Source organism: Larus michahellis, chromosome 18, assembly GCF_964199755.1.
Source record: "Larus michahellis chromosome 18, bLarMic1.1, whole genome shotgun sequence".
NCBI classification, from domain to species: Eukaryota; Metazoa; Chordata; class Aves; order Charadriiformes; family Laridae; genus Larus; species Larus michahellis.
Genome location: NC_133913.1, coordinates 3504156 through 3527404, shown reverse-complemented (window position 1 = coordinate 3527404; position 23249 = coordinate 3504156). Strand labels below are relative to the sequence as shown.

General features: G+C 49.8%; 1 protein-coding gene across 37 annotated transcripts in view; it reads right to left on the bottom strand.

Moving 5' to 3' along the window:
- MAPT (microtubule associated protein tau) overlaps window positions 1–22717 on the bottom strand; it is a 52799-nt gene extending 30082 nt beyond the window's left edge. For 26 of the 37 annotated variants that reach the window (XR_012584142.1, XR_012584141.1, XR_012584143.1 and 23 more), the window contains exon 1: window positions 22467–22648. Coding sequence is in view for 29 of the 37 variants with exons in the window: in XM_074561823.1 (XP_074417924.1) it covers window positions 22467–22617 (151 nt within the window). In the remaining 8 variants the exon portion in view is untranslated. Of the gene's footprint in view, window positions 1–5336; window positions 5749–21722 lie in introns of those variants that run through there. The other 11 variants (XM_074561858.1, XM_074561859.1, XM_074561840.1 and 8 more) reach the window with 10 other exon arrangements.
- Between the last annotated feature and the right edge of the window lie 532 nt (window positions 22718–23249).

Below are 23249 nucleotides of genomic sequence, written 5' to 3'. Positions count from 1 at the left end.
GCTGCACACTCCAAACTCTGCATTTGCCAATTACACCGGTCTCTCAACTGAAGTATCTGCTGGCAAGGTGTGATGCTGCTGCAGGAAGGGATGCCTCCCACCCCTGTGGATACACCCAGCAGGGATACACGGCTATAATGGTACACTGATCATCTTGAAAGCAATCCAGAAGTGACATACAGGGGTAAACCAGGACTCTTCAGAGACGGATTTGGACCAGGGACTCTTAGAGAAGAGGGTCTGGCTGGGAGGACAGCACAACAGCTGCTTAACCCTGAATCCTTCTTGCAGTGCTCGGAAAGCCAACACCTTGGCGTAGAGCAAATCACAGTAAACAGGTCTGGACACTGGAGTGGAAGTAGAAAGGTGCTGAAATTCAGTTATTTTTCTAATGTGCATCCATCTGTAAAAGGAAATGAAGTCGCCAACAAACATCCGCTTCTGTGAAGCAGGGACCGTGTTTCTTCTTATTCTCCATGCTGGTTGGACAGACATTGCTTTTAGCTGACTTCCTAATAGCTGATATAATTACAGCCATTGGCAGTGATTAATAACCAGCTATTAGTGTAATGGCACGTTTGCCATGACCGTCAGGAGCGAATGAATCCAGCAACAAAGCTCAGGTTATCAGCAGCAAGGAAGCAAACTCATGCGGTTTTGTTTGCCGGTAATAAATTAACAGGATATATGGAACTACGCAAGAGAAACTCCAGTGCCAGTAACCAGATCTCTCATCCAGCTTTTTATAAGCCTTAGCAAGATGACTATGCAATTTAATTTCTGCCTTAGACAGCTACAAAGCCATTTGACAGAACTGTATCAAGTAAGTTTGAGAACCTGCCCTGAAAGGAAATCGCCCATATGGAAGTATAAAATAGGAAAGAATTAAGTACCTAATTTTTGCGCCATTTTTTTCTGGGGGGGTTGCCCATAAAAAATGATGGGTCCTAATTATTTAGGCATATGGCTGCCCTCCTCCCAGAGCTCAAAGGATCATATTGATTATATCCTGGTCTCATCTGGCCACTTGATATTATTTACAGGTCTACATAGCACTGAAATACTAAAATATAATGTTAACCTAGCATACAGGGCACAAAAGCAATCTGGGCATGAACATGAGTGTAAAATGACACACAAATGTGCTGCTCGTGCACGTGCGGGTGTGTGTGCATGCAGAGAAGAGTGACCTCTCTGCCCCAAACGCACACACGGCTCTGGGTACAGCTCTCCCCATGCACTGCCCTGTCTGTTGGTCGGAAAATGTGGATGGGAGAAGCAGTTCTTACCCCACTCACAACTGGTGGTCCTCCCAGCCCAGCTCAGTTGACTAAACATCTACAGATATTAACATCTTTGCTTCCCAACTGCAGACCCAGAGGCAAACCACTCACAAATCTGCTGCGCTGGATTTAAATCAGGCTTACTGTTTCCTTACTCTGCCTCCTTTTCTCTCTTCCTCCCACCTGTTTTTTGCAGCAGAGCAATTACTGTCTCCCCCAATCTCCCTGGAAAGATACATTTAGGTCCTTTCATGCCTCTGGACAAGAATTTCCTGGGACACCATCCAGGGAGGACTCCTAGCTTGACAGCTAGAGAGCCTGCATACCCCACCGGAGGCTCATCTGCTGGCTCTGTGGACAGCATCCGACACAGCCGAAGACCTTCCACTTTTCCTCTGAATAGAGTATTTAGCATCCGTGCAACCCTGGCACAACAACAGCGAGCCGTGATTCAGCAAAGGCCGGTGGATCTGCTGGCGGGCACATGGGGTGGCCCGGTCACAGGGCTGACTGTCACCCTGCTTCCCGCTGACCTGCCAGTGCCGAGGCTTTTCAGCACAAAGAAACGGCCGGGTGTTTTTTTACAGAAGCTGACGAACTTGCTATCTGTCTGAGCTTTGCAAAGCAGCCTTTAACGCTGTGCTGCTCGCAGCTGGGCAGAGACAGCCCCTGTTCCCACTGAGCTCCACGCATGGCAGGATTCAGCCGCCTCAGAGCTAAAGGACTGGAGGTGGGCTCGGGAGGATGCAGCCATTAATTTTTCAGAGACACGAGAGAAAGAGCTGCCTTTTCTGTTACAAGGAAAAAAGCATGACCAAAAGCCACAAAGATCCATCAAAAAAAACATTCAATGAGACCCTGAGAGCACCTGAAACCTGGCTGCAGCTTAGAAAATTTGGAGACGCTCATTCATTTGGAGATGGTGATTTCAGTTTGCAGAAGCATCTCCCAGCAGATGAAGCACAATGTCCTCCCGCCGTGTCTGCGGCACGGCAGGCAGAGGAGCAGAGTCACCCTGCGCCTGAGCCACGGTGTGCAGCAGCCGGTGGTGGAAAAGAACAAAACCTCCTCAAACTGGCACCAGCCAAGAGGCAGGGAGGGGGATCCAGCTCCCACAGGGTTCCCACGGCATCTTGCTTTCAGCTGAAGAAATGCCCACTCAACAGATGCCCTTCTCGCCAGCCCTGCCGCTCTTTCCTAGTGCTCGCCCTCCGAGGCCTGGCAGGGCTGAGATTTAAACCCATTACAATAGGGCTGATGAAGTTTCATCATCACCAGATAAGCAAATAAATAACATTAAGCGCACAAAGCGATTCAATGGGTAAGTAGGAGCGAGCCGCCGCCGCCACCACCATTATCTCTAAGCTGCAAAGCTCTCCCAGCAGAATTTGAAATACCCAGGCCATATAATCATACGGTCCTATTCACTGGGAATGTCACCTATAAAGACATCTGAACTTCATTCTCTCCCTCTTTCAGCCATTGTAGATGTCAGCTAAGAGCATTGCTCACTCAAAACCATGCACATGGTCTTGGGACAGATCCGTCCACTTAAAACCAAGAAGCAAAATGAATTGCCTATATGCAACCCTCTTCTTATTCTAGTGCAAAAGTCTCAGCTTTGCTTCAGTTTTTCACTCAGGTAATAAATTAATATGAATAAAGATAATTTAAACCTTACTAAAACTGCACATTTTAGAGTAGACTTTTTAAACAAAGATGGTCTGAAAATTGTGCAGTTGAAAAACTACTTTGAATTTTGAAAGAAGTCTATAATATCCTATTTGTTTTTCAAGTGGGGGAAGGGGAAATCCCTCTTGGCGAAAAACATAACATTAAGGAGAAAAAATGTTCTAAAAAAACTGTAAAACCAGCTCCACCTTGAAGCAATGGTTCAGTAATGAATAATCATGCCAAGGATAGCTGCGCAGAGATAAACTTCGGCAGCACCCTCTGCATGACAGATAAAGCACAAACCCTCCGAAGAATCTTATCCATTTCCAGCAGAACTATTCTTGTTAACCAGGAACACTATCTAAAAAGCAACAGCCTATCCCATAATTAACAGCTCCTCCAAACCTCACATTTTTCAAACCCGCAGCCCGCCTTTCGAGAGAAGGGGCGTATCGAGCAGTCATTTTGAGCTGTGCAACAAGCCGCACAAGGAGGCGAGTAGGGGGGCAAAGTTTTTACTGCCAAGGAGAAAAAGCTGCTGATTTCTGGCAGCGTAGGCTCAGCCCACCAGTCCCTCTGGTTTTTGCTCTGTTGTGCAACCTCATTAGGGCCCTAAACACAAACGCAGTTTGTCTGAGAAGCGAGTTTAACCAGTGAGAGCTCGTCCATCTCCTGCCACCAAATGCAATTGCTTTGCCATTCGCATCGGTGTTCAGACGAGACGCAGGCTGGCACACAGCATATTTCACTCCCAGGCTTGGAGTTGCTTTTCCAATGATAAAGGATCACAAACAGTGGCCTCCAACTTGTCTGGGAGTTGAATATTGCCATTCCCACCCTCAGAGCAGTGTAACCTGGAGAGGAGCAGATATTCTAATTTTCTGTAATTGGAGTATAATTGCTGTGGGCTGGAGGTGTGCGTGGCTCCATCAGCGGAGCAGAGGGAGCACAGGGCGGCTTGTGGCATTCAGGCCACCGGGCAACTCCAGTTGCACTTCACGACCCAGACAGCAATGCTCAACATTGCCGTAACCAGGAGCAACTCTCAAGTGTTTGAACAGCATTTCACAGCTGAAGCTAGCCCCAGAGCAGTCCCTGCAGGCCTCTGTTGTACAAAATGTCAGGGGCTAAAAGCCAAAATAGCAATTTACACCCCAAAGAATGCAGGACCACGTATCCAGTAAAGAAAAGCCTTAAGTGAAATGATGCAGAGCCTTAACAGCCAACGACAGCACTCAAGTTTACGTCAGGAAGGGAAAGCTATTAGTCAGCACAAGGTCCACAAGACATTTAAAGAGGAAAAGTAATATAATTTTCCTTGTGGAGTTTGGCAAGGATACCAAAGCAACATCCCTCCTCTCCCAGGAGGTTGCAGAGACCTGACAGTAAAGCCCATCAGCTTTAGGTGATGGTTCCCACAGTGCCTGCAAAACCACACTCCGCCTTTTGTCCAACGCTCACCAAGGTCTCCGTGCCAGCCCGCACCCGCCTGACCTTCCTTCCTTTTGTGACACACCGATCCTGAGTCCAGACACCAAAGCCACATCCTGCATTCGTGCCCAGGAGAACTGGGCCAGAAATGAAAGCACTGCTCTTCTGCCGCTGCCCATCCTGCAAAGTTATTTTCTAAATAGCTTGTTAGGCTTGAAGGCATCAATAAAATGGCTTGATCTGGTCCGTCAGCAGAAGTAAAATCTAACAGAGCACAGCTGGGGTGGTACTGTTTAGAGTAAAGCCAACTGCTCGATTCATGGCAACCTCCCGCCCCTGCACAACCCACGCATGTGAAAACTGGTCCAAATGAAACAACTGCTGCATCCTGCCTCCAAGAGGAACTGTAACAGCAGCTACAAATACTATTTCCCAGAGAGGGAAGAATGGCAACAGCCTATGCAAACCAGGATTAAAAAAGAAAATTAAATTAATAAATGAATGAGAAGTTCCTGGCTAGAACACATTTAAGCCCTGTTCATAGGGTATAAAGCAGCCCCAGGTGTTTGAAATAAACTTCTCCTGTACAGCAGCATGTTTCTCCTGCCTGGTGACCCCTCTGCACTGCAGACCACAAGGCCACACGGCTCTACACAGCCCCGTGCCCAGTCTGCAGCTCCAATTCCTGCACAGCCAGCAAACGGGCACCCCAGACGTCTTTCTGGAGCACAGTCAGGACACATCGTCATCAGCACAAAGACACAGCAGAGCCCCCATTCTGCTGCCGCTCAGGCTAACCACCAGCAAACCATGCACAAAGCCTCCAGCACTCTCCATCTGGGAAGATTTAGATCCCAAATTAAGTCGGGCAGCCCAAAGTCTTAATTCCTTGGCAAAAGGTTTCTCCACAGTGAAAGGTAAATAAAACCAGGGCTGAAAACAACGTACCCTATTGAGAGTTGCCTGGTGGCAGAGGGGGAAGAAAGCAGATGCCGGGGACCACACAGCTGTGCTTCGGTGCCGCTCAGCCTTGCGTAATCTGTGCCAGACGACATCATTAGCACTGTCACAAAGGAGCACAAAAATGCATCCCCGCAACCCTTCTGGTGCCAGGAGATGAGTGCTCCCACCATGCCCGTCCAAGGAAAGTGGGTCAGCAGCTGCACCCCACTCACCCGTGGGCCCAGCAACACGCGGGGTTACAGCCGCAGCCCAAGGATCAACAGGACACAACCCAACAGCCGCCGTTCCTGAACGGCTGTGGGATTATCCCGGATCACAGAGGCAGAGGTAGAGTCTCGATCTGCAGCAATTCCAACTGCGCAGCTCCAGGGATCACGAGCCTGGGAACTAATGGCTCGATTTACATACACACAAATCCCAAAATAAACCAGGCGTTGGCAGATCTGCTTGCGGCTGGGTGCAGGGTTTACTAGCCACACATTGGTAAGAAAACAGGAATGAGAAATTTCAGCAGGTGAGTGCAATGCTTTGAGAGAGACATTTGCAGGATTTGCACACTCTGGTACTCATCGCTGGATCCAACCAAGCAGCTCCATCTTTCACACCAGCCACTAAATGTCCAAGCAATCACCCAGCTAATTTCCAGACATGGGTAGATTAACGCCTCTTGGCTATTGTGTCTCATGCTCAGCTGCAGCAGTGTCTTCCTTCTCCGTTATTTAATCAGTAAGGGCAGTTTCTTGTTGCTTGAAAATGAAAATTCAACAAACATGAGCTATCTAAGTGTTACCTCTGAAGGGTGATCAAACACAAACAGGGTTTTAAAAAAGGCATCATTCCATCTGAATTACTTAATTAAAATGGAGTGACAGCCCCGTGAAATAACATCAGCCTGAAAGGCTGTTCATAATTCATAAGCAACTTCCTTTTCATCTCCTTTGTGTACTTTTCCAAGTAGTGTTTTTCCAAGACGCTGGCAGAGGAAGGAATATGGACGGTGATCTCATTAATCACAAGCACTGCCTAATATGAAGTGAGCTGAGAAATAACATGGAGTTTCAAGTTATCTAGCCGAAAGGCTAGAAAAACTTCCTTCAGGTTCAAAGGCAGACAAGTGCCTCTTAAAACAACAGGAGGGTGCTGCAAAAGAAATAATCTCCAAAATGCATCTTTCTTCATTTTTTTCCCCACATTTTTTCCATGTCATATTTTAAGTGACCCCTTGGGGGCCTGGAACTTTTGACACCTTTCCCTAGAGGCAGGACACCTTCCATGCAGACCTGAGATGGGTTTGGATTCACAGCAGAACGGCTTTGAAGCACAGGAGCCTCAGCACAGCAAGGGTGGTCACATTGGCTTCACGCACACCCATTTGGGACCTGAAGGTTACAGAGACCAAGCAATAAACAACTCCCACACCACCTAATGACATATTACCATGTGTGGAAAGGAGATGGGGAAAGGGGAGGGTGGTAACGTTGAGGGCGGTAACGTTGAGGGCTAAGAAGCCCCAGGCGATGAGATGCCACGATTCTGTACAAACAGCACCAAAAGGAACAGAAAAGCTGGGTTCGAAGACACAAGAGCTCAGGGAACCATCATTAAATAGCCCTTACAGATCTAACCTCTCCACAGCCAAGGGCTCTGCAAGCTAACTGCTGGGGGTCACCAGCTGGTACACTCAGTCTCCAGGGCACACTCATGGCTAGAGAAAAGCCAAGGGATACTCACGTGCTGACAAGTTCCTCAGTGTTGCTGAGAATTAAACTAACAGAATTTGCCATCCCAAATCAGCTTAGGCCCAGTTCAGCAGCTGCCTCCAAGCAGGGTGGCAATTAGGAGACCAGATTATCCAGGCGCACAACTCCAGCCCGCGGCCCAAGCTGCAAGAGGAGCTGGACTCACGAGATGGGAAACGGTTTTATCCCTGACCAAATAAAAGGGCACCACAAATGTGGCCTCTTCCAAGAACAATGTGCTGGGGATCACTTGGGGGGCAACGTAGGAATATTAACCCTAGATCTTGCATCAGTTGCTACTGACAGAAGCACGAGGTGGTTTGCCCAAAACGTATTGTCATTCCCATCCACCCTGCAAGGTGAACAGAGGTGAAAAGGTTTGTCACAGAGCAGGCTGGGGACAAACCAGAGTGGAAGCCAGGCTCCAACAGATGCCACAACCTGCCTGCTCCCAGCTGCACTGCGCTCCTTCAGGCAGGGCTCTCCGGAGCAGCACTTGAATAGAGAAACCAGAGGAAGCTCCTGAGGGGCACTACAGAGACACAAGGGCAGCAAAGCTCCACCTTCACCTCCCCTGAAACCTCCATGTCAACCTGCAGCATCTTCCCTCCTTGATCTTTTACCCCTTCTTACCTTTCTTCTTCACTTTTTGTCTGGCTTATCTGACCAACTCAAAGACAACCTTTTGCAATACACTACACAGCCCCCTCCACACCGCGCGCCCCAGCTTCCTCTGTGCACTTTCAGGAGAGCGTTTAAGGGTGACCGCTGCCCAGGCAGGTGTCAGCACTCCATGTCACCCTTCTCATTCTGCGCTGTGATGCAAAGATCAGGCTTTCTCTAAGTCCACTAACTTTAGCTAGATTAAAGCTCTGATCAGATGGGCTTACCCGGCAGCAAAAAAGGAAGCAACAGTAGTCTTAAAGCTCACCCTGTCTGTTCAGCAGGCTCCTCCTGAATAGAAGGAAGAGAAGCCTCTTTAGCAGGGATTTATTAGGCTACCTTCGGATTTCTTTCCAGCCCCCTGCTAGAGTATCTTGCAGTTGTGCATTTCACAGAGCCATGAGATGGTCTATGGGTGGATAAATTCTTCCTCCCCCAAAATCCTGCTTGCTTGGGAAGCTTTTAAGCAGTTGAACATGTAGAGCGGATCAAAGAGAAGGCAGGAGATCTTATTTACCAGCTAATTCTCTTTGACTCTTCCCATCCCAGGCTCAGCCCAACCCGCTGGAAATCAGAGCATCTTCCCTGCTGCTGCAGGTTTTAAGGCGGGCTCACCAGCATTCAGGCTCGTACCAATAATTATTCACTTAACAGAAAATGGTGGAAGCCTGATATTTCCCCTGTGCTGCCTTTCAAAGGCTCCGCTGCAGGCTGAGATGTGGCTGAACTGCTACGCATGGCAGTGTGGCAGAGCCCTGGGACAGTCCCCCCCTGCCTGCTGCTGCCGAACAGAATCCAGCAGGGAAGGAAACAGAAGTTGATGTGTTCTTAGCATGTTACCTTCCAGCAACAGCAGAAAAGTAACGCTAATGTGCGCTTAAACAGGGAGATGGAAAAGAGAAAAGAAAAGTTCCCAAAAATGCCGCTGGAGTCCTAATGAATGAGCACAGGGGACGGCACAATGCTGTTCTGCCCCATCAAAAGTCTCCTTTACCTTGTCTGGCAAATTACACCATGAGGAGGAAGAAACTGCTTTCCTGAGAGATTGCGTTGCCTGAAGAGAGAGAGACATCCATCCCCACTAACTGACAGCTGCCACACGCGCCTCTGTCACTCACGTGGGACAATTATAAAGGATGTTCCCAAGATAAGCAGTCGAGTAAGGTCCCTTTCACACAGTAGTCGGTGGTAAAATGAGCCTGGCAGGGCTCATCTGGTCTGGGGACACTTGCAATCTACCACAAGCAGGACTATTAGTGTGGCCAGCAGTTTCTTATGGTTATCACAATCTTATTCATTAATATGAGGTCAAAAACAAACTGGCAGGACTTATTTCACGCTCCAGCAGGTACCACAACACATCCGAGGGCAGGGAAAGGCTGACAGATACGGGATCACCCCTATTTCCCCCAAACACAGCCAGTCCGGAAAGGCACTGAGCACTGTCACACCGTTCTTGTGTTCCCAGACAGAGCTCCTGAAATGCCATTCAGTCAATTGAAGAGCTGAAAAATACCCCAAAACTCACTCTTTATTACCCAGCCAGACACCAAACGCCCTCAAACAAACCGGAGGGCGAAAACACCTATGCTGGCTGAGGAGACAGCGTGGAGCCAAGCTCTCAGACGGGCGCTCACCGCACCTAGCAGGTGTGGGATGTGATCGACTGACGCGCCAGATAAAGGCGTTTCGAGCAGGTTTAGTGAATAGCGACTCTTTGAAAGCAGCTCTGCTGTTCATCTTCACACGAGCTCTCCAGCACCGTCTCCATTTTACAACCTACTGCTTTGCAGCACAGCCGTGTGCTGTAGGACCCAGCAGAGATGATGGCCGGTGCAAGACCCAAAGCTCTGCTGATTTCCTTTCTCCACAGGCTTTTATAGTGGCACACGTACAACAGCATCCATTTAGTGCACCAGAGCCACAGGCGAGAAAAATGTCTGAAACCTGGTGTGAACGTGGGATCAAGTACAAGCCCTGAGCCATCTGCAGAGCGCACACAGCACAAGCACGCTCTGTATTGAAGAGTTTAAGTTAAATATTCAGCATTTAAGTGCAAAAATTGCAGAGTCCACTGCAAGGAGAGAACCCCCCTGCAGTACTCAGCTGCCTTCCTACCAGCCCCACGAATCTTTCCTTCCTTTGCTGCAGGAGAAAACAGCCACCTTTGCGGCGCTGCAGAGAAACAGGGCGTCCCAGGACACACACGCAGGATTAATCCTTCCTGCGCTGGGAAGTGCCACATGCTGCACTTCCCAGGAGACATTCCGGCCACTAGCCTCAGGGCAAGCAGTGAGCAGGCTGCACACCTTCCTCTCTGTGTGCAAAGACAGACGATGCTGCTGTGTTTGGTGCCAGGCTCAAAGGATGCTGACACTGAAAAGAAGAGATCAACGTGCAACCAGAAGCCTCAAAAATTAAGATAATTAAATGAGAGGAAACTTCACACACACCTGTAAATGGACTTGAAGATCTGGATACTTCCTATTGCCTTCCACCTCAGCCAAGATGGTAATGTGTATGTGTGCGGTGCAGCACCACAGAAAGGCCACAAATTTTGTGGTGAAAAATGTACATCCCTTGGCCTCAAAGCAGCAATATTTTGACTGTGAAAAGATCCAAAGAGCGGGGCCCCTCCGTCAAAACTGGGCAGAGCAAGGCTGTGATTCGACAAGCTAGGCTCAGATCACACTGCTTGGTCCTTATTCCTTATACCACCACCAGCACTGCTCCAACACCCCACTGGGAGATGGTTCAAGGCACTAAACCAGCCGAAACTGAACCGCTCACAAGCAAAAGTTGTGTGTGTGACAGTAGTGCTATGGGTCATCTCACCCCAGCTTTGGAGCACCAGGGTAGGAGAGGGGGAAAGCATGGGAGGCCAGCACTGTGCCAGCACCAGCCGCCATCCAGCTGCACCTTGAGCCCCTCCAGGTTTTGCCTCCGGCTTGAAAAAGACACTGTCAAGACACAAGGTATGTGTTTATTGCTTACTTTGATCTCAGGTGCTCCTTTTTCTTTGATTTCACAGTGCTGACAACATTTGCTGCACCCTGACAGAAGTTCTGTAAATATTCAATGCTGCCACAGTAATGAAGATAAATATAAAAGATTCTTCATGCCACAGCTCTAGCCTACAAATGGGAGTGATCCTAGTCAGAGTGCACGGTACAGAACCACAGAAGCGCTGTGGACACTAATGTTGCAGATTTTCTCAGGGCAAGGAAAACATTCGAGGTATCTTCTCAGATTGGGTCTTCATTTCTTAAGTTATTTTGAGCTGTTTTAACACATGGATAGAAATTAAAACGATGACAACAGCACCATCTGCTTCAGCTACTGCCATGCCGCTGTGGCTGGCATCACTCTTGCAGTGACAGAAAGCCTGTCCTAGGGAAGAAGCCAAGTCCGGGGAGTTTTCCTAGGGAGCACTGTTTTACTTCTGCAGGATCCAGGCCTGCAGAGCTCCTGGCTGCAAAGGTCGATGATGCAGAAGTGGTTTGCGATGTGGTACAGCAGAGAGGCTTCCACTGCTGCCACAAGTAACAGGGAGGGAAGGGAGAGGGTGTCCCAGGCAGTTGCGGTAAGCAGCGATGCTCACTGCCCTCACCAGGGGCAGAAGCCCAGGGTAACATCTCAGACACACACCTGCAGGAACAGACATTAACAGCTTACCTGAAAAACCACAGTTTACACTGCAGTAGGAACCCAGGTCTCTTTGCGCTCCTGTGACAAACCATCACCGCACAGTTTGCCCACCGTGCTTATGTCACCAGGCCATTACTTTTAGCCACTTGATTCCCAAACTGGGCACCAAATACCCTTTGGCCCCATAGTGTCCAGTTCCAGCATCCCAAAGATGACTGACAGCACTGGAGGGCAGCAAGAGGCCTTACCAGGACAGTCTCTCTATAAATACAGGGGAAGGAAACAGTCATGCATTCTTGACACACTGATTTCTTACCCTAGAAAGAAACAAACATGCCGGACCTCACAAGCTTTTGGGGCTTTAGCAGGACTTGTCCTCACCCCAGCAGTCACTATGCAACAAGACAGGGCTCAGAAAAGGCGGTTTTAGCTTCTGTCTAGCTTTTCTGCATTATTTTTGCTTTTCATGACTAAAAGACACTTTGGATCGGGTCAAAAGTCAGAGTGTGTTTTCTGAATGTCTTTTTTTTTTTTTAAAGCCAAAAGACACAAACAATAGGACATTCATCAAGCATTTCTGCTATACTTACATCTCCCTTGTCATGTTATTGCATAACAGCAGAAAAAACACTGTTCCCTCAAAATGTTCACAATGGTATTTATTAAAAACTAAAAGCAGCAGTAAGAAGATAAATGCAGAAAAAAAATTCTAATCTGGAGGAGCTCAAGAAAATAAACCATTAGCAGGAGAGCACAGCCTCGGGCTGAGTGCATCGTCCAACTCCTGGCAGAGAGAGCAGGGACTGGGACATGCCGACCGAGCCAGTGAGCGATGGGGAGATGGGTGGGCACCCCAAGGGGTTCCCACCTCTCTGAGCAGCAGGACGTGGCTGCCCCAGTCACAGGGAGCAGCTGATGGGACCACTCATGGGCTGCCACCATTCCGCCAAGGGGGTTGGTGCTTGTTTTTAGCTCCTGGTTTCACACACATCAAGTAAGGATGGACAGCAAATAAAAATCTTTATACGTGAAACACATCCCTACTGAGCGCTCAGGTGTCTCCCCTCCAGCTGGTTTTCGCCCAGTTTGGGCCACTCGGGATGACAACCAAGCAGCAATCTGTCTTGCCTTGATTCTACTTTTATCGAGACCACGAGCAGATTTGCAACAAAAGCAGATGCAGGCAGCGTGAACAGTGACAATCCACATGGGAACTCAGACCATAAATTCAGCCAAAGAGTTGTAAAACCGTTATTTCCCCTCCCAACCCAAAGGCTAAAGGAGGAACAAGTTTAAAAATTAGAATCCATGTGCTTTTAATCCTCCACAGGAATTAGCTAGAAGTCCAATTGGTGCCCATCTTCCTTCCCACAGGGATGAAGTGTGGAAACTGTCCGAATCTAAGACTGCTCAAAGTCTAGGAATTCAGGCTCAGTCTTCCCCAGTACATTTGTTAAAAATAAATGAGGTGCAATCAGTCTCCTCAGGGATTTTATCCCCTTTCAGCTCTAAATGCAGCTCTGCTGTCACACGTATGATATGTATAAAAGGACAGCCTGCTTCAGAGCCTTACTTCTTGCTTAAAATAATATTGCTCCTGGTCTCAGGTTACGAGGGATCCATTCATGTTCGGTAAGGTCACAGGCTCTCACTAAATCACTAATACAAAGGCTGGAATAAACAGGGTTGCCAGTATTTCAGTAGCGCTTCTTTTTATTGCGGCGCATGAATAGAGACAGACTATTTGAAGCAGCTCTGACCACACCTAGAGCCACAGCGCTTTGTCGTTCCTTATCGAGGGAGGCAGAGAGCAGTTTACTGCCGGTGGGAGATGCTGGCTTCTGTTCTCACATCGAGATCAGGCAGCAGCAAAGCAAACCCCACCGCAGCCCGACGGCTTTACCCGTCCTACAGAACTGCCCATTTTCACAGATGGGGAGCGTATAGTGCATTTCCCTCTCTGCAGCCTACAGGACTTTAGTGCCTAGCGATCCCTACTCCATTCCAAAAACTCGTTTTACTCATGCTGATCTCCCTTCAGCATCACCCAGGTATGCCCAGCTCCCTCTTGCTAACGAGGACTTTCTAGTATTTCACCCAGGCCGTTTCAAGTTATTTTGCCACGAGCATTGGTAAGGTGCTTTTCATCTGCACACAAACACTGCTACAATCACAGTACAGGATTATTCTATTTAAGAACTTAATAGCCAAGAGCCCCTCGGATGTTGGCAGAGCAAACAAACCCATGGAGTCAAAAACCCCTCCATAAGGGGAGTACGTGAGCAACAATAACTAATGAAACGTGCTTTGGAGCTGAGCATGGACCTCAGACAGCCGTGACAATAAACCCTATTATTAGACACAATAAAAGCAGTGACATGTTTGAGAGATTAAGCATTAATAAGTGCCTTCACATTAAACAGTATTCATGACTCTCTTCCCCTCTTGCCTGGAGGAACCTGGGAGAAGGGAGGAGCTGGCAAGGTAATTCAGATAACACTAAAACAGGGGAAAGGCAAAACTCATGCGAAGTAGGCTACAAAACCGTAAAAATAAGGATGCAGCGATGACAGCTCAGCAGTGCTGCAGATGAGAGGTTCCCAATGCTGGAAGGCAGGCCCCATCTCGCTCTCAGCAAGTCCAGTTGCCAATCTCTTGCCCAAGGCAAGGGCCAGGCAAGCACCGGCTGCCTCAGGGAAGAGGCTCCCAGGAGCACTGCAGAAGAACATGGATCTGGGTCTGCCAGGCAAGATTTAAAATGGAAGGGAAAGAGGACAGGAACAGGGAAGACTGATGAGAAAGGGAAGGAGACAGGACAGCAAACCCACGTGTGCACGTGGTGCTTGGATTTGGCAGGTGCCCAAGATGCACACACTGCTCAGGAGGAGAACAAAACCTGGGAGCATCGTGGTAGAGTCCTTCCTCCAGCTCACAATTGTCCTTTTTTCAGATCATTCATCCACCACCGCAACCCCTGCAAGTCTCCACAAGTCCCAGAGAGTCACTCCCTCTGTCACATTACTGGTCATATATCCTCATTTTAGACCCATCCTTTCTGAATCTGTTGTCTTGCTTAATGATGGGCAGCGACTACAAGCAACACCACAGCTTGAGCAGTAGATATTTAGCTGGACTTTTACCTGCTTTCCTTTTCACACCCAACAGCAACATTTATTACTTCTGCTTGCATATGCCCGCCAGGCTCTCAATTACTACACCAGAAGATGCCAAGGGAAAAGCATGCAGTTTTCTGTCCAATTTGGAGATGTCCATTGTTAAAAGCTACTTCTACAAACCCCTCCAGCTAGCTCCAGGGCAGCATTGTTTGTCATGCTGATGAGGCAGTAGGTAAAACCGCATATAAAGAAGTAACTTCAGAGGGCAGAATTTGCTTAGGGTAAAATCTGCCCTTGAATTCAAAGTAAGCAGGAGCTGAAAATGAACCACAAAAGGCAATTCTGCCTTTGGAGCAAATCCCAGCTTTGGGCTCACTAACACCTGACGTCTGACACCACAAGCTACAGCTACCGGCAGAGAGCACACGAAGCTCCAACTTTTGTAACACAACCACACACGCCAGCTTCATCACTGGTCTCACCTTAAACCACAAAGGTAATTCAGTCCCAGCAACTCTTACCCCATCACATCCAGGATCTGCAGTGGGAGGGTAATAAAATACTCAGCACCTGTATGGAGCTCGTCAGCACTTTGTACAAGGTAGGTCAGCATTAGGGAAGGAACACGAGACACATCTACATCTCTTAGGTTTCCTTCGCTTCTGACCATACTAAAGTGAAGTATACTTTCAGATAAAAGTTGTATTTTTATTTCCTCTTGCCAGCCTGCACTGACACGTAACCCTGAGAGTTCACAAAAGGCTAGAGCTACAAACCAACCTCCAGGAATCTCATCCCACTGGATTATCCCTTCTCTTGGGAAAGTCTCTTCTGGCACACCCCTTCTGTCATCGCTATGTCCTCAAACTAACCACGCCATGAACACACCCACCTTGAGCCCTGCAAACCAGGACAGGAACATTTGGTCACCTAGAAACCCAGTGCAAGCAAATTTTCAGCCCAGACAAATATTTCTGACACCACGATGCTGACATTCTGCTGATCACCACTCCAAAGCCTCCTGCTGCTCTTGCACTCCTCCCACTGCTGTACCTCCAGTCACCGAGGTCCAACAGCCCCTTCTCTGGACAGGGACCCAGGGAGAAGACAGTATGGCACATATCCCCTCTGCCCTCAGTTTGCTTTACTCCATCTCTTTGGCCCCCTTCTTGGCCCCCTTCCACTTGCATTTTGCTGCATTTTGCTGCATCTGATGCATTTGAGCCTGATGAAAGCTCAGGTGGTCCCTGTACTCATCACCCACCACCAGGGAATAATCCCCTTCAGCCACCACCAAAGACTCAAAGGATACGTGAAGCCACAGCAGCCAGCCAAGACAAACATTGCTTGCCCATCACTTTGCCCCATATCTTGACTTTGCTTCACACCTGCTCTGCCGTCATTCAACCGAGAACTTGCACAGCTGGACAGATGTGTTCCCTGCACCAGGAAGCTCACGTGAAGTGACATTTGAGAGAAAGGAGCAGAGCTGCTTGTGAGCAGGACACAAACACCTTCATGGTAAGACCAAGCCAATGCATGCAGGATGTAAGTCAAGCTTTGATCAAATAAAAGATTAAATGTTTCTTAGGCAGGGAAAAATTTCTCCACTCTGAACATCCCAATTTCAACTACAAAAGGGCATCTCAGCAAACACTTACTTCCAATGTATGGAAGACAGTTGATTTAGCTCAAAAACAGATCTTCAGGCCAGCACAAACATGCACATTGCTGAGCTGGATGTGTTCAAGTACCATGGGAGAGGCTTCTTTAGATTTTTTGAGCCATTTACTAACACCTCAAGGAATTTTATTCTGCAGCAAGTGACCTGACACACTGATGAAATCCATCTGAAATTGCATCAGGCACTTCCAGGCAGACAGCCTGGGACACGAGCTGATGGGGAGCCATAAAATGAAATGCTGACAAGTGGCAGAAAGCCCGGCAACTCTGTACCACAGGGCATTCAAAGTCACACACATGCTATTCAAAAACCATGAATACAAGTGGTTTCATCACCTCTCTTGTAAGTCCTGAAGATTCTCCACAAACAGCAGATTTTAATACAGCCCTTCTTCCTATGGACTTGTATAATCTGTGCCTTAAGACTGCACCTCATCCTGCAATAACCCCCATCGGCCTTCATCCTTCCACCACAGACAGATGAACCACAGCTCACTCAGAGCAACACCAACCAGCCCAACAGGGACAAATCCACCTGCCTCCCCAGGGCACTAATGGTGCCATCCCACCAACCACTGAGAAACAAGTCAAGAAGAGTGCTGAGGGAGGGTACTGAGGCAAGGATGGACAGACAGTGATACCGGAATCTGCTCTAGGAAGAGGGGTCAGGGCAGGTACAGCGGGGAGGCTCCAAAGATGGAAATAATTAGCCCAACTGCAGCGTTAATCCTTTTAGCTTAACAGAAGGTATCCCCTGGTGTTCCCTTTCCTTGGATATTTGAAGAAAAGACATTGAAAACAGGAGCCACGCCACATGTAATGACTGCCTTTACTAATCGGACTGCTTGGAAGGGAAAGATCAGTGGACTGATTTCCAAGGAGCACGAAGGGCTCATTAGACTTGCATAGAAAATCCACTCAAGTCTAAAGGCACAGATATATCTCCTCCAGACTCCAGTGTAAACTGCATGTGCTTTCCACAGGCAATTTGAAAAACAGCCTCCAACCGGCAGATTTCAACTTGAAACAAAGCTCCAGCTCACAGATGGAAGAGATCCACCCTGCTGCAAGAAGAGATTCAGAGATTCATTCAGTCCCTCAGGGCAGAGCTGTGCCCACCTTAAAAACCACGCAAGAGGTAACCTAAAGGGCCACAACTCTCTGCTATTATCCACCACATCCTGGGGTGATCTGCAAAGACAGCTTGGGATTGAGGGCTGTTCATGCCAAAAAGCCAATGCCACACAGAGCAGACACGCTGCCACTTGTGCATCTCCAAGACGGCGCAGTGACCCAGATCAGCAAGGGCTGCACCTCCGGCATGGCCGAGCCAGCCTGGTGCTCTGCGAGGGTTTGGCAGGGCCAACAAACAGCCCACCGACCTCTGCCCAGCATCACCCACCCTGATTCTCTTCCTGCAACTGGTTTGAGATGAGTGGGAACATCTCGGCACCGCTCTACACGGACTAGCAATCCAGCTCAAATTACCTCTGCAATTACCCCCCTTCTTTTCTGTCTCCACAGGCAGGCACAGCCCCGCCGGCAACCTGTGCGTTACAGCACTGCCTGCTTCATTGATGAGCATCCGAACTGCAAGGACATGCCCTTGGGGTGAGCCCCAGACACCATGCCAGCCCACCTCTGAAATCTGAACACCACGGTTAAGCAAGCAAAGATTGCTCTGGATGGGCAGAAAAACCTAGAAAGCCAGCCCAGCTCTGCTGGGACTGCAGTACTAGTGAGAGATCCCCCGAGAGCTGCTGTCCTTCTCCCAAGACATCAGCTGGTGCTTCTCCGAGCAGAGGCTGGGAAGAGCTGAGTCTGGGGTTCCCCTTCCACCTGGCTACAGGGCAGGCACACAAAGGAAACAAGCAGTCAATTCTGATTTTGTTTCGCAGTCTGAGCTGTTCTGGTAAGGCTAGAGAAGTCCATTTGGCTTTTGCAAGAAAGGGCTCACAGTATATTTCACAGACTACATAGGTCTGCGTACCGTAGAGCAAGCTATATACCCAGAAAGCACAACACGCGATGCTGTTGTTTGGGGGCTGGCTGCTTTACCCCCCTGCAGACCCTCCCAAACCTGCACCATGCTCCAGCAGCTCCAGAGACAGCCCTGACGCTGCACACCCTCCCAACATCATCCACATGAAGGACTCACGAGAATGTCACGAGTCCCAGGCACTTCACTGTGAGCTTCCAACTCTCACAGTCCAGCCCCACACCTACATACAGCCTGGGAAGCAGTAAACCAACCTACGAGCCAAATTGGAAAATACTGGGAGCAGGGTGGAAGCCAGCACCCTGATTCTATCTTGCCTAATTCATCAAGTGTCAGAGCATTGCTACAGCTAAATTCGCAGCACTCCCTCAAAAGATGCAGAGGCAACAACCAAGCCTCACCAGCAAAATAAGCTTATTCAGATCAAGACAAACTCAAATCTACGCCTTTCTTCCAGCTTTTGAATAACATTCCTACTGGGAAAATATGGAACGGACACCCTCAGCACTTCCCTTCAGACACTGCTTCATGATCCACAATCAAACCAAAAGGGATTTGCCTGAAAGTCTGCACACAGACACATCCCAGCACCAGCATGTCAAACGGCAATGCCAAGTGCCAGTACAGGCGCACACGGACACCCTGACCAGCAGAGCCGGTACAGCTGGGCTGCTGTAAGCGTCAGGACAATTGGTTATTCCCATGCTGATGAACACAGGCTTTCAGAAGAAACGGCAGAGACACCGTCTCAAAAGCATTTTCAACGTGGCTTTCTCCAGACGCTTCTAACAGCCCCATGATGTTGCGAAGCCCAGCTTCCAAATGAGGATACAAACATCATCGAGGAGCAATTTGCTCTACCCCCCGTTACTACAGAGTAAGAACCACTCAGCTAAGCCCCAGCACACATGCAAGGTGGTACCCAAACACTTCCCAATCCTGTGGCTGGCAAAACCCTTAAAAAAGACCATGATGCAACACAGCTCAACAAGCATGCAATGAAGTTCTTCAAAACGAAGCAGAGGAGCATGAAAGGCAGAAGATTAAGACACCCACCTTACTGGCATGCTACAAGTGTCCCTGACTAGATACATCGGGCTCAGCCTCAACGTGGAAAGAGCAGTTGCAGTGTCACATTTCCCTCATTTTTATCCCATGAGGACTGCTCTTCTGGACAGGGGAGCAGACTTCCCCACGGCTTTCGGGAAGGAAATGAGAAAGCTGCAGCACTACTTATTCAGGACGGATAAATACATTTACTTGGTCCAGCTGGGTCCTGCCGAAACTGCAGTTTATTACGCACAGAGGAAATGGAACTGTTTGAATGAAATGCCTTGGGAAGGAAGAGGCTGGAAGCAGAGGGCATCAAGGCAACCCAGAGGAACTGATGCAGGGTGAGGAAGACTAAATTAGAAGCCCGACCTGTAAATACTTAACATAGTACTTGAAAAGGGCGTGTGATGAGGGAGGGAGAGACACAAAACCCATACTATTGCACTTGCCACCTGAAGGGACTGGACCCATCTTCTCTCCATGGGAGCTCCCCACAGGGCACACAGAGGTTCTGTCACTTCTGTACTCATCCCAACTAATGAAGGACAAATGCCCATATCTTATCTGTGATATCACCTGTGCCTTCCAGAGTAGCTAACAGCCTTGCTCTGCCAGGCAGAGACCACAACATCTTGATGTGCCTCACGTTGCGTCAGATGGGATCTTTGCAACAAGCTCACCTGAAAGCTGCAGATCAGCAGTGAGCTGTTCCAGAGCAGAGCTGAAAAAATGGTTCTTTTATTTAAAGGCTTTGAACGATAACAACCACGCTTCACACTTTCACTCATTAAGCCAGGCAGAGCTGATTTAGTTCACATTTCTCAAGGGTCAACTTCTGACCATCACGCTATGCAAGATGAAGACAGACCCACAGCACTGGTCACCTCCATGCACCCACTAATGGTCTAATAACATTTTAAACCAAACAGAGCTCAACAGGTCTTTCATTTTAAGCTTTATCTGTTCAAGACTCAACTGTCCTAAGACCGCCTCATGCCACAGTCAAGCCTTATGGGGGATGGAGACCCAGGCAACCAACCTGTGGGACAGGCATCACATTTTCCCAGAGCACAGGAGCTGGGTCTCAAAAAACCAAACACCACCCGCATCTTAATTCCAAAGCCCTGAACACAAGCCCTCATTTTCAAGGGCATTCGGCAGCATGAGGTACCTCTGCTAACACTGAGGGATGGCACAGGGAACCATGCCACAGCCATACGCCTCCTTCCAAACACCATTATTTTATCTAGAGCAAGAATAAGAACGCGCAATATTATCAGGGGTCAATTATCTGCCTGGAAAACATCCATGCACTACAGTTAAGGCACCTTGCTTTTCTCCTTAGTTGCACGTCTTGGGGGGAAAAAAATAAGCTTTTTGCATATCAAAATGGAACAAAGTGTAACTGGGTTACACTATTTCTCATTTTGAGAGAGAATAAGATTTCAACATTCCTTCTCTCGAGTGCAGCCTGTAAACGCCCAACTGAGAGCTGTTTTGATTGACCACCTTGAGGGAAAAAAAAAAGGCAAAAAAAATTTAATTGCACAAGGAAAACGATTAAACACTCCAAATCTGAGGTATTGGCAGCAAAGGTAAAACCCCTTCATCGGATGTAAGAAAGCAGCCATTGCTCGACAGAATGAATTAGTGATTCTCGGTAGTGAATTTTGTTCCACTCATTCAGACACGCGTTAGACATCTGCCCAGATCCACGCAGATAAACGCGAGGCAGCTCAGGAATACGCTGCATACAAATTGCTGAAGCGACAGCTTAGCTCATCTCAGCTGCTCCTTCCAGCCAGCCCGTTTCTAAGCAAGACCAGCCTCTCGCTGCAAATGGAGCTGCACCTCGCGTGGTGGTACCACCAGCAAATGGAAGGAGAAACTCCCTTTAAAGCGATGGCAGCTGCCCTCTGCGAACGAACAACAGGATTGCGTTTCTAGGTGTTAAAAAAAAAATTTTAAAAATCACCTTTTCCTAACCAAATCCACCCTTCTGCTAACACGGCAGACAGGGGATGCAGGCAGAAATCTCCATCCCTCACCTGAAGTAAGCGGTTTCTACTCCTTATGGGTTTAATTGCTCCGAGCCAGGAGGGCAGGTGTGCCATGCAGCGCACCTGGGAACACCTGGCCAGAAAACTTCCCTTTTCATGCCTGTGAAGTTAGACTTAAAACAAAGAAATACCCAGCAAATAAAGGAAAAAAAGGCAAAACCCAGAAAGGGGGCCAGCCCCGTGCCCCGCCTGGTGCGTTTTTAGGACAAGAAAGAAGGGGCAGCACGAAGAGAGGCTAATGGAAGGCAGAAGGGGACAATTCCTGCATGAGATGGGGACACCTGTGAGGGACATCCAGGGTCCACCGAGACCACCAGTTACACCATCCCAGCCCCAAACCCACCGGGATGGGCACCAGCATCCCCAGACCGGCTGGAAAACACCCGGGGTTTAAAAGCAGGGGAACCCACCTTGAGCGACCGCGCCGTTAACGGGAACTATTGGAACCCCTTGGCCGGGCATCTGGGGGATGCAACAAAGCGAGGCAAGTCCTGGGTGCCGTGACCTCAATAACGCTCTCCAACCCTCAAAATTTCGGGCGGGGCGTGGACAGCTCCGTTTTCTGAAGCGTCTTTACCTCATGGTTTTCTATTATTGATTAATTTATCATTGCTAATGACAGCTACCCCACCACCACCCGCCGCCTTCCCCGAGGGCGGCTGCAGAAGATGGCACCGCGCCGGGGCGGGAAGGCGCTGCCCACCCCTCCTGCCGCAGCCCCCGGCCCCACCTGCCGCAGGGAATGGGGCAAAAAAACGGCGAAAAGGGGGGAAAAAGAAAAAAAAAAAAAAAAATCCGCCTGTCTGCCTGCCTCCCTCCCTCCCTCCTTCCCTCCCCGGCGGGCACACCTGCAGCCGGGCTGCCGCAGGGGACGGCCCTGCCACCGCTGCGGCGAGCGGGCTGCCCAGGCAAAGCGGCACCGAGGGTGACACGCCCCTCCGCGGCGATTTTTTGGGCTGAAACGGCTGGGTTTAGGGTTTTGGGTTTTGTTTTTTTTTTTTAATTCCTCCCCACCCGTTTCACGCTTTCAGCGCGGGGACAGCGAAACGCAGCGCCGGTAGACCGGTTGAAGGGGGGGTGTCCGGTCGTGCAGCACCCCCCTCCCGCACGCCCCCCCTCCTCGTCCTCCCGCCGGCCGGAGGCCGTGCCCCTACCTGCTGCTGCAGGGGAGTCCGCACCGGAGCCGGGCGGCGAGTGACAGCGGCGGGGCGGGCCGGGGGGCGGGCGAGCTCCGGAACCTTCGCCGAGCCCGCGGGGGGGGTAGGGGGTGGGGTGTGGGGGGGAGGACGCAGCGGCAGTGCGCATGCGCCGCGCGGCTCGTTACCACCACCACCCCCCCCCAAAGGAGCGTGGCCCCCGGCGCGTGCGCGCTGGGAGGGAGGGGCCGCCGCGGTCTTTTGTCTGCGGGAAGTGGGCGCGCGCGGCCCCGCCCAGGAGGGGGCGCTCGCGCGCTGCCCCTCCCCGCTCACCAACCGTCCCCGGCGCCATTTTGTGCTCGGCAGCGACGGACCGCGCGGCAAGGGAGAGGCGAGGTTCTGTACCCACACACCGGCCTCCGCCCGGCCTAGGGGGGATGGAGGCACCCTGGGCTCCCAGCCCTGGCTCCCCTTCTCTGCAGTGAGCCAGGAGTCCCACACAGACGCCTGTTCCAGGGGCAGATTCACCACCTGAGGTTTAGCTGTGCTGCCAGCTGGTGTCCTCAGTATCGTAGAATGGTTTGGGTTGGAAGGGACCTTAAAGCCCACCCAGTGCCACCACCTGCCCTGGGCAGGGACACCTCCCACCAGCCCAGGTTGCACCAAGCCCCGTCCAACCTGGCCTTGAACCCCTCCAGGGATGGGGCAGCCACAGCTTCTCTGGGCAACCTGGGCCAGGGGCTCACCACCCTCACAGCAAAGCATTTCTTCCTAATCTCTAACCTAAATCTCCCCTCTTTC